General features: G+C 33.4%; 1 protein-coding gene across 1 annotated transcript; it reads left to right on the forward strand.

Annotated features, from left to right (window-relative positions):
- Nucleotides 1-3,916: 3,916 nt before the first annotated feature.
- On the forward strand, nucleotides 3,917-8,224 carry LOC109217381 (respiratory burst oxidase homolog protein B-like). The gene is given in 15 exon segments (XM_019381616.1): nucleotides 3,917-4,296; nucleotides 4,298-4,653; nucleotides 4,984-5,143; nucleotides 5,294-5,342; nucleotides 5,443-5,556; nucleotides 5,782-6,210; nucleotides 6,287-6,317; nucleotides 6,320-6,663; nucleotides 6,752-6,847; nucleotides 6,939-7,054; nucleotides 7,143-7,245; nucleotides 7,342-7,418; nucleotides 7,510-8,024; nucleotides 8,116-8,190; nucleotides 8,193-8,224. Coding segments are annotated over 15 exon segments (2,595 nt in total). The 5' UTR covers nucleotides 3,917-4,198.
- The last annotated feature ends 4,533 nt before the right edge of the window (nucleotides 8,225-12,757 follow it).

Consider the following 12,757-nt stretch of genomic DNA (forward strand, 5'->3'; position numbering starts at 1 on the left):
GATTAAAACAATGTTGGAAAGGGCGGGAGACAGCAGTTCGGCGACAGTGGTAAGCGGCGGCTCCGGCGGCACTGGTAGCGCGACATGGTAGCGGCGTAGCAGCTCCGGCGACAGTGGCAAGGGTGGGGGGATTGATTTGGTGAAGGGAATATGTGGAGAGAGAGTTTGGAAATTTTTGGTAAAAAATAACATTTTGTAGGGCAACCGATTTTGACTCTGGATTAAACATAGCGACCAACTTTGTCGCTATTCTTGTAGCAAATAGATATTGACTAATTTGACCACATAGCGACCAAACTTGGCCGCCATTTTTTGACGTTTGACCCAAATGGCGACCAAAGTTGGTCGCCATATATAAAGCAAAAATAAATTATTTTTTAAGTTTAATTAAAAAAATAAATTATATCGATTTTAATTTCACTTTTAAAACTAAGTATGTATTATACTTAGTATATATCAGGTTGTGTGTTGTGTGATGTATATATATATATATTATAATATATATATATATATATATATTACACACACACACTAAGTGTATAGTGCTATACTTATATATATACTAAGTGTATGATATATATGTTAATATATATATTCGATATAATATTACCTAATACGCTTATACTTATGCTGCATAGTACAACTAGTATATATATATATTAAATATATATATAGCCTTATTCGACTATAATATTACCTAATACGCTTATACTATATGCATAGTACAACGTAAGTATATATATTACATATATATAAGCCATATTCGAATATTAATATTACCTAATACGCTTATACTTACGTGCATAGCTACAGTAAGTATAATATATTACATATATATAAGCCATATTCGATATAATCTTACCTACTACGCTTATTACTTAGTGCATAGTACAACGTAAGTATATATATACTGATATATGTATCGAAATAATAATATTACCTAATACGCTTATACTTAGTAGCATAGATACAGGTAAGTATAATATATTACATAATATATAAGCCATATTCGATATAATATTAGCTAATACGCTTATACTTAGTGCATAGTACAACGTAACTATATATATTACATATATATAAGCCATATTCGATATAATATTACCTAATACGCTTATACTTAGTGCATAGTACAGCGTAAGTATATATATTACATATATATAAGCCATATTCGATATAATATTACCTAATACGCTTATACTTAGTGCATAGTACAGCGTAAGTATATATATTACATATATATATATAAGCTACATTCGATATAATATTACCTAATACATTTATACTTAGTGCATAGTATAGCGTAAGTATATATGTTATATATATATAAGCTACATTCGATATAATATTACCTAATACACTTATACTTAGTGCATAGTATAGCGTAAGTAATATATATATATATATATACACACGCACGCTTCGTAGTACTATTCATCCCTTGTATTACAAAAGTGTTAACGGCTAACATTTATATTCTTTATTTACTAAATACAAAAGTGATTTTTAATTTTGTACTTTTTTGACCTAAATAGCGACCAACTTTGGTCGCTAAACATACATAATTTTAAATTAGCGACCTAAGTTGGACGCTAAACTTAAATCAGATTTATTTATCTTTTTTATTATATTTAAAATATTAACCGGGTCCCAGATTAGCGATCAAAGTTGGTCTATACTCTACTGAGCGACCAACATCGGTCGTTAAAGTCGAATTATATTTATAATTTTTTAAACAAAATTATAATTATTAAAATTTTATAACTGGGTCCCAAATTAGCGACCAAAGTTGGTCTCAACCTGTTTTCTCTTTATATAGCGACCAACCTTGGTCGCTAATTTTAAATTTTATTTATTTATATTTTGTTATTTTTTTAAAAATAATGTTATAATTATTAAAATTTAATAAGTGGGTCCCATGAAGTGACTAACATTGGTCGCTAATCTGAGTAATTCTTTGACCAAGCAAGTGACCAGTCCGGTCAATAGTTTGACAAAATTTTTGACCAAGTTGCGACCAACGTTGGTCGCTAATTTATTTAAAATTATTATTTTATTATTTTCACCAGTTTAGCGACCAACTTTGATCGCTTTTTTTGGCAAACCAACTTTGGTCGCTTTATGCAGGAATTCTAGTAGTGAGACTTCAATTGGATTAACAACAGAATAATTTAACAGTATAGCTTTGATTATTTGAGAGATTTGGTAGCTAGCCTTAAGAAATCATTTCACATTCGTAATAGAAAATATTCGTTTATTTATTTGTTTTTGGCATACAATTGGTAATTAGTAGTGGGTGTAAAATGAAACAGAAAAGGGAAGTTAAACTGTGGCCTGCGCTGTGAAAGAGTCAACTAAGTCAGCCATATGAGCTGCAAACCAATTTGATGAAATTATAAGCAGGAAAGAATATTCTTTAGGTAAATTACCCACAAAATGCCATGAGAGTTTACAGTGCCATGTCGCCCTCTTACAATCTCATAATTCAACCTTTTCAATTAAAAAAAATGAACAGTTTTCTGTTGATGATGATAATCAATCAGTCAAATAGTAATGAGTTGTGCCAAAGGACAAGATAATTGTTACTAATCCGGACACTACACCCCCGTTTGGATTGGCTTATTTTAAATGTTTTTAAGCCAAAATAATTTTTAAGTCATTTTGTAGTGTTTGGATAAAATAAAAAAGTACTTTTAAGCATTTATTTTAGGCTAAAATGACCCCAAAAAAAACAAAAAAAAAAAAAACCAAAAGCTAAAATTTAAATATCCCTTAAGCTACTGGAATTTACTTTCACCAACTACTACGGTAATTTTTTTGGATGTGCTCGATTTACATCTTATCTAGCAAAAGAATCATTATATTCAACTCCTACCAGTACTTATATTCAACACCTATATATCAAGTAGCCATAGGCGTTAGATGATCATTTTGCACCAGTTCTAATTAATGACATCTTCATGTATATCGAAACTGTAAGAAGTTCATTTGTCCTTCATTTTCTACCATCCAAATGAAAGAAATGAGTGAGAACAAAATATGCATGTTGATTATCTGAAGTAAAAAAAAGCTAGCTAAACTAGAAAACTTTTTTCGTTTTAAGAATTGTTTCCTTGTTTGTTAAATTTGAACTTGAACAGTAACCACACAAAAAAAAAAAAAAAGTTTGAGTGGCTCTGATTTGTTTTTCTCTATTTCATACATCTCATACTTAAACCCTTTAATTTCTGGCTAATCATTTTGGTGTTAGTACTTATCTTTCAACCATAAGTCGCTAATTTTTTGGATACATTTTTCTGCCTAGAAAAGCTAAGGCGCAATTTTGATGCTATCATTATATTTATATCAAGTTTCTACGTGTTATCACAAAGGAGTAGTACTAGTAGGGATGATGGTATTATACATTTATTGATTTAAATCTTATATATATACGCCTATATGATGAGCATTTTACCTACGAACTTGGAAAAAGTTTAGCATTTTACATCCAATATTAGATAAAGTTTACTTAATTATGTATATCTTCTTGAATAGGACTATCACGTTCAACTTTGACCTTATTACATCTATTTTCATCTCAAAAAGAAAAACAAATTAGTATTAAATATATAATGGGTGTTTGACCACATGAGTTCGTTATGTTTGGGAAGTTAGAGAGAAATGAGAAATGCTCAACACCCCAACCTACCTGGACATTAACTAAATTCAAAAACAATGCAAAATCCGCCCCCTGATTTACTCTCTTCTCTCTTTTCTCTTTCGTTGTATATATATACATAACCATTCTTCTTGATTTCTCACCTTATAGTCCTAAATATTTTTTTTTATAAACTTCCATTTTGATTTTTTTCAAGGTCGATTCATCTCATACAATTTACTTCTTTTGTCAAAAACTTTGGAAATTTGCTTCATAAGTATTTTTTCTCAACTATCATCAACTTATTTACATCTTTCTCAGAAAAGACCATATGTTTTATTTCCTATTGTCTAAGGTAGGTGTCAAAAGTTCAAGGTGCCTTCATGTGTTATTCTTGATTTGACAAAAAATTTTCGAGTTGCATTAGGCATCAAACGAACAGTTACACTTTTCTTACATAGGTCATTATTAGTTATTACAGGGTGATCGATCATCTGATCAGTGCGAGTTAACATCATTTCCATTTTCATATTACACACGAGAAAGGGCATATAGATCAAAATGGATATAGAGAACACTAGTGATTCAGATAGTGTCAGGGGTTCGAGGCGTGTAGGATTCAGTGGTCCATTAGTTAGTGGCAAGAGAAGTTCAAGGTTCATCCTACGTAGAGATCACTCTTGATGTTCGCGACGATTCAGTTTTGGTTCAAAACATTAAGGGTGGTGATCAGGAATCAGCATTGTTAGCTAGCAGGCTTGAAAAGAGGCCTAATACACTTGGCTCTCAGCTTTCTTTTCATCTAAGGCAAGTCTCAAAGGAACTAAAGACGATGACTTCTTCAAAAAAAATTCAAGAAATAAATAGGAGCAAATCTGGTGCTGCTCGTGCTCTACGAGGACTTCAGTTCATGAACAAGAATGTGGGAACTGAGGGATGGTCTGAGATTGAAACACGATTCGATCAACTTGCTGTAAATGGAATGCTCCCAAAATCATTGTTTGGTCAATGCATATGTTTGTTCATTACTATGGCTCTTCTACTTTGGTTAATTATGTTAGTGATCTTTTCACCTTATCATTTGGATTAATCGCTCTAATATTTGCGATACTGCTAATAATACTGTAACAGTTAAAGTGTATGACCATCTCATCATATTTCCGCTGAAACTTCTGTCCTCACATGCGAGTTTGATTCTTTTAATTTATTGGACCAAGCACGTGAAAATTGCTTTTGATAATGAAGGATGGTGAAACTCATACACAACACATTTATTTCTACTTTGTCTTCAATAGTAACTGCGACATAGTAAGAATATGTGTACAACATTTTGTCATTGTAATCAGGTATGAAGGAATCAAGTGAATTTGCAGAAGAATTATTTGATGCTCTAGCTCGAAAGAGATGCATCATATCACCATCAGTGACCAAGGCTGAGCTGCGTGAATTCTGGGAACAAATAACAGATACTGGCTTTGATGCCCGGCTACAAACTTTCTTTGACATGTAAGATCTTATCACTCATTTACATATTGTATTTCACAATTAAATTTTAACAAAAAAATTAACAGTGTCTTAACTGGAACTCTCAATAGGAAAACTTCTACTATAAGTTAGATATTGTTGATAATTAACTGTGGCATGATAAAGAAATAGGGTGGACAAAGATGCAGATGGGAGAATTACTCAAGAAGAGGTGAAAGAGGTAAGGCCCTAAATAAAAGGAACTGATAATTGTACTAATTCATGCAATTATACAAACCTGAAGAACTCAAAACTCATACTTTGTTCAAATGTTTTAATAGATCATCAGTCTTAGTGCTTCTGCAAATAAGCTCTCGAAAATCCAACAGAATGCAGGTGAGTATGCTGCTCTCATCATGGAAGAATTAGATCCAGATAATGTCGGATTCATTGAGGTTCGTTCTGTCTCTACAACGATCCTCCAAAACATACTTAAAACAAGAGTTTAAGCTATATACATTCACAGTATAAACAACTTTTTACGCAATAGTGCAATTTAACTAGATGTAGCAGATAACAATAAAGTTTCCAAGTTACCAAATCAGGTTTGACATAAAGAGTCGCATAACATAACTCTTAAAACAAGGACATAAGCTAATAAATACCTGTATCTGATGCAGCTGTACAACTTGGAGACATTGCTTCTTCAGGCTCCAAGCCAATCGACGAATCTCTCAACAAACAGCAGAGTTCTGAGTCAGATGCTCAGTCAGAAGCTTAAGCCTACGAAAGAGCGAAATCCCATTAAAAAATGCAAAAGAAGGCTGGAATATTTCATCGAGGACAATTGGAAGAGGATTTGGGTGATGGCTTTGTGGCTATCAATTTGTGCAGGACTCTTTACATGGAAATTTATACAATATAAGCGTCGGGCTGTCTTTGATGTTATGGGCTACTGTGTCTCTGTAGCAAAAGGAGGTGCTGAAACAACAAAATTTAACATGGCTTTAGTTCTTTTGCCAGTTTGCAGAAACACCATAACTTGGCTAAGAAGTAGGACCAAACTTGGGAAACTAATTCCCTTTGATGATAACATCAATTTCCACAAGGTATAAGGACTTCAACAGAAATAGAAACAGGAAATCTTTAAACTCAAATGACTAATTTTTGTGTTTTCTTGTTTAGGTGATTGCATTTGGAATAGCAGTTGGTGTAGGCCTTCACACTTAACATGTGATTTTCCTCGGCTATTACATGCTACGGATGAAGAATACGAGCCAATGAAGCCATTTTTCGGAGATGAGAGGCCAAACAACTACTGGTGGTTTGTGAAAGGCACGGAGGGATGGACCGGTGTTGTGATGGTGGTCCTTATGATCATAGCCTATATACTAGCCCAACCATGGTTTCGTAGGAACCGACTTAATCTCCCATCAACAATCAAGAAACTCACTGGATTCAATGCTTTTTGGTACTCACACCACTTATTTGTTATAGTCTATGTCCTCTTCATTATTCATGGATACTTCCTCTACCTCTCCAAGAAATGGTACAAGAAGACAGTAAGTTCTTGACTAAGTAAATTAATTGATGTGCCCTGCTTTGCCATAAAATTGATCTAATATCTTTCTTTTCTGAAACATTGATCAGACATGGATGTATGTTGCGGTGCCTATGATACTATATGGTTTTGAACGTTTACTTCGTGCATTTAGGTCCGGGTACAAGACAGTGAGGATTTTGAAGGTACATACAAAGCCTAAGACTATTTGAAGCATTAAGATTCTTAGTTTGATTACATGTGAATGGAGCCTTTATCTGAAATTCGAGTTTTCAGGTAGCAGTATACCCTGGAAATGTAATGGCAGTGCACATGTCTAAGCCTCAGGGCTTTAAGTACACAAGTGGACAGTATATCTATGTGAATTGTTCCGATGTTTCTTCATTTCAATGGTAAGTTGATGGAGGAGGGAGAGAAACATAAAACTTAGTTCAAATTGGAGTATTACCTTTAACATCATACTTTCTTTTTTTGTTGCAGGCATCCTTTTACCATCTCCTCAGCTCCAGGAGATGATTACCTCAGTATGCACATTCGAACAGTGGGCGATTGGACGTCTCAGCTCAAAACTCTCTTCTCTAAGGTATTGCCTTCATAAAATCAGCATTACCACAGCAAAGACTTCATTTTTTAAGAAACATACACTCTTTGGAAAACTAATGTTCTGATCAAAATCTAGGTTTGTGAGCCTCCAACTGGTGACCAAAGTGGCCTTCTAAGAGCAGCAGACATAGCGAAGGCCGACTACAAGCCTAGGTAAGGGTGTAAAGGTTTATAATGTCCAAGCGTTCAATGATTTTTTTTCCTGAACTCTATGCACATTTTGATTCAAATCAATGTGTACCAGATTGCCAAAGCTCTTGATTGATGGTCCCTATGGAGCACCAGCACAAGATTACAAGAAATACGATGTAGTTCTCCTAGTAGGCCTTGGCATTGGAGCAACCCCATTGATAAGTATAGTAAAAGATGTGCTCAATAACATCAAACAACAAAAGCATATAGAAGATGGCGTAATAGAGAGTGGAACTAAGGGTACTAAGAAAAGTCCTTTTGCAACTAAACGAGCCTACTTCTATTGGGTAACTCGCGAGCAAGGCTCGTTCGAGTGGTTTAAGGGTGTGATGGATGAGGTCTCTCAGAACGATCAAGAAGGTCTAATTGAGCTCCACAATTACTGCACCAGTGTTTATGAAGAAGGCGATGCTCGGTCTGCATTGATCACAATGCTTCAATCAATCCAGCAAGCTAAGAGTGGCGTCGACATTGTCTCTGGAACAAGGATCAAGACTCATTTTGCTAGACCAAATTGGCGCCAAGTTTTCAAACATGTTACCATTAATCATCCTGATCAAAGAATTGGTTAGCTTTCTAACAATATCTTTTATGATAATTAATATTGTTAATTTGTTCCATGTTTAACATTCTGGTTTTTAATCTTATATGTTGACAGGAGTTTTTTACTGTTGTCCACAAGGTCTGGTTGGAGAACTAAGGCATCTTTCTCAAGATTTCTCACATAAGACAGGCACAAGTTTGAATTTCATAAAGAAAACTTCTAGAGCTCAAGACTTATAAATATTTGTTTATTATATTAATATTTATTTTATTATGTAAAATAATCTTCTTTTTTCTTTTCTTTTCTGCTGTATCTTTTATTAACTTTTGGGATGCATGCTGAGCTTGATTCCAATTAATATATAGAATGATGTTAGAAAGCAAATTGCAGTGTCAGCAAATATAAAGCTCTAAGCTGTAAAGCCAATGCTGAGAACTCAAATCTATCTGGAATTGCTTCAATAGCTTCCACTAAAAATTAGACTATTATATATATATATATATATATCTTATCACTGAGGTTTCCTTTCTTTGATTTGGATCCAAATATGCAAATAAAACAGGTGGCAACTTAGCCTCCATTATGGATTTCTTACGTATTTAATTTAGACTGACCAATAATTTCAAAATGTATCTTTATGATTGGAACAATAAAAAAAGGACAAATAAAGTAAAACCCAACAAGTTGGAAAGGGGGACAACCTACTCAAAACGAAAAGGAAATATTGAGCCCAAAAAACAAAGTTTGAATGAAATAATATACTTATAATAAAGAGAAGGAGAATTAATAACGTATATATAAAGTATTTATGCATGATTAGGTTCTGAAAAAAAATATGGTGATATTCACGGGTAAAGATAGCGATCGATTCAATATTAATTAGATTATTTAAGTATATCCTAATTCTTGCTTACCTACTCAAATACTTTCTTCATAATATAAATTTACAGTCCACAACGAGCACTAATATAAGAAGTGCCTAATTAAGTGGGCCTTCACAAGCAAAAAAGGATTTAGAAGTAGACAAAATTTACTTTTCAGCTGAACAATTAGGAGGGTGTTTCGCTAAGCTTATAAGCTGGTCAAACTGGCTTATAGACACTTTTTGGCTTATCTACGCGTTTGGTAAAATTAAAAGTATTTATAAGTTAAGTGCTATAAGCCAAAAATAAGTCAAAAGCCATAAGTTGGTCTCCCCCAACTTATCAAATTTCAGCTTATAAGCAGTTTAAGTTTGACCAAAATATTTACTATTCTATCCCTAAATTACTTCTTTTTAAAACAAAACTCTTTGTATACCCAGTTCTTTAGCTGCATATTATTAATTTCAGCACTTTTATCCAAACACGTAACTGCTTATTTTTTAAATCAGCTTCAGCACTTAAAAGTGTTTTTCAGCACACTAATGCTTATCAGCTACTCTAAATCAGCTAAGCCAAATGGGCTCTAGGTCTTTTTGCTTTCAGACCTAATTGCTTAATAATGATTTAATGTCAAATGAAAGGCCACTAATTCTAAGAGTGTGAATTTTTAAATTTTAACTACTATGAAACGTGCAATTAGTCAATGTCTCGAGGATAAACGTCCAACTATAAAAAGTTTATAAGCCGAAAATTTTCAAAGGCTAAAAGTTATTAGTCGACGCTTTTTTATTTTGGGAAAAATACAAAATTAGTCGGTCAGTCAGTCGAAACTTGAAGTAATTCACAGTGATGTGTAAGGTTTAGCGGAATAACAGAGATGAAGAAATGAAGAAATAAAGAAGAAGAAGATGAAGGTGATGAAGCAGACGAGAGAGAACATAGATCAGTTAGAGGAGATTGTTATTCTATTTCTTTGAAAAAGTGTATCTTAATTACATTGTGATGTTCTATCTGGCTTTAAGCGTTAACTTGTCTTGCTCCTGAACAATTTTTGCAAAACATAAGCAACCTAATACTCTAAGATGTTGTATAGAAGGTTTTCTGTTATATAGTTTCTCAAATTGAGACATATTCCCAATGACTGAGCTAGGCATCCTATTTATCAGATAAATTGTAGCTAGTATGCAATATTCCCAGAACTTGATAGGTATTTGAGCTTGAAATCTAATAGTTCTTGTGACTTCTAATATATGCATGTGCTTCCTTTCAGCAACTCATTTTGCTAGGGGGTATAGACACAGATTCTTTGATGTATAACACCCAAATTTCTGAATAGATTTTCACATACAGAGTTTACAAACTTTGTTCCATTATCTGTTCTGGTGATTTTTATTATCTTTTCAAATTGAGTTTTGACATAATTAAAGAAGTGCTGAATTGACACACACACATCAGACTTTTGCTTTAGCAAGAATACCTATGTCATTCTGGAAAAATCATCTACAATAGTCAAGAAATATCTATTTTCATCCCAAGTAGTTACTTTATATGTTCCCCATAGATCTACATCTATTAGATCAAAATAACTTCTACTTTGAATACTGCTTATAGGGAATGACAGACTAGTTTGTTTGGCACATGGACAAACTGTGCACTTATTTATCTTATTCTTAATAGTTTCTATATCTACTTGAATCAACTTTTTTAATACTTGTGTAAAAATATGTCCACATCTTCTCTGCCACAATCCTACATCTTGGTTCCAACTTTAATTGTCTCATTACTTCTTGTAGTTAGTGCTTCCAATTTCTCCTTTTCTCTTGTATCAGTATATAGCAGATAAAGTCCACCATCTTCTTTACCAATCCCCTTCACCTTTCCAGTGAAGAGATCCTAAAACAAACAAAAATCAGGGAAGAATTTAGCTAAGCACTGCAATTCTTTAGTTAGTTTAGAGACTGACAGTAGATTATACTTGAATTGAACATAAAACACATTTGTTATTATGTTATCTTCTAAAATTGAGTTGGATCATGTGTGAGTGACAACTGTAATATCACCATTAGGTAATAGGATTTTCTTTGAATTTCCTATTTCAGCAACTGTTTCTTTCTTTAGCAGATTTATATCTAAAACCATGTGATTTGTGGCTCCCGTATCTATGATCTATTGTTTAATACCGTCAGTAACAAGTAAAGTTGTGTCAATACCTGCTGCATTTGCTGATGAAGCCGTGTTATTTGGCATTGTGGTTTTGTTCAGTAGCTACAGAATCTGCTCATACTGATTCTTGGAAAGTGCATAATTTCCCAGATGACTCATGGAATTTTCAGTGTTTGAGTTGTTACATTCAATTTCAGTAATTTGCACACTCACATTTGTATTTCTTCCATAGTTAAATGCAGAACCTTGTTGATGATCTTGATCAGTTGAATTGTACCCAGAATTACTCCTTTTTGTCAGGAGATTGACATTATAGGCTGCATTTGCATTTGTATTTCCATTTTCCTTTCTTTTGTTCTTGAAATCTGTTGGATATCCAACTATCTTGTAGGAGTTTTCTTTGCTATGTACCTTCATCTTGCAAAACTCACAGTATGCATTAAATTTTTTCGTAAATCTCTGATTTTGATTTCCTCCAGTCTTAGAATACATTGCAGCTTCAAAACTTCTCATTTGACCTGTTGGATTGGCTCATAAAATTCCTGTTGTAGCAGCAACAGACTTCTGTCCTTCATCACTCACAATTAAGGCATATGCCTGATTAACAGTAGGAGTGGGACTCCTCATCAGGATTTGACTCCTATCTTGAGAATACGAGTTATTTAAACCCATCAAGAACCGATATAGCCTTAATTTCTGCAAGTAGTTCACAAATTCTCTTGATTTTGGGCAATCCCATAGATCCTTCAATTTTGAGAAATACACAGACACTGAAGCTGTGCCTTGAGATAGAGTAGCTATTTCCCTATGAAGGTTGAATGTTCTTGAGCCATCCACTTTGTTAAATCTTTCAGACTTGTGCGCTGGATACATACATGATCCCTCCAAGAAGACCTTTTGCCACAGTATTCATAACCCGAGAAAGTACTATTGCATTTACTCTTTCTTAGTGATTCCACATAATTTCTGGGAATCTTTCTTTCTTGCATGTGCCATCCACCATACCAAGTTTATTTCTTCCTAACAAAGCAACTCTCATAGATCTAAACCAACGAATAATTTTTATTCCGATCAACTGAAAGATATGATCAGAATTCCACTCACATCTGCAGGAGATAGAAATAGAGGATGATTATAATCAATCCCATTGATTTGATTCACTTGATTCCCTGTAGATTGAGCTGCATGCTCAGTAGCAAATTGATTTCCTGGAGTTTTCCCAAATGTTTCATCAGTTATTGCCATTTTTCTTGCCTTGTTCAAGATTTAGACAGATTTTGAAGCAGAATTCTGTTAGTAAAGAACAGAGGGATTTTGGATCGATGTGTAAGCTATGATTTTAGCTTGATGCTCTGATACTATGTAGTAATTCACACAGTGATGTGCAAGGTTTAGCAGAATAACAGAGATGAAGAAATGAAGAAATGAAGAAGAAGATGATGAAGCAGACGAGAGAGAACAGAGATCAGCTAGAGGAGATTGTTATTCTGTTTCTTTGAAAAAGTGTATCTTAATTACATTGTGATGTTTTATTTATACAACTAGCTATAATCCTTTATTAGCTCTTTAACTAACTCCTAACTCTAATCTTAACTAACTCTCTAACAATAATTAACAACTTAACTGACTTCCTAACAACTATGTCATATAAGGATTGTTTACCCTTACATTGTTCAATAAAACTAATTGTATTCGTTACCTAAAAAGTATATAAGGTGTATATATATATA

This window comes from Nicotiana attenuata, unplaced genomic scaffold, assembly GCF_001879085.1.
Source record: "Nicotiana attenuata strain UT unplaced genomic scaffold, NIATTr2, whole genome shotgun sequence".
Taxonomy (NCBI): Eukaryota; Viridiplantae; Streptophyta; class Magnoliopsida; order Solanales; family Solanaceae; genus Nicotiana; species Nicotiana attenuata.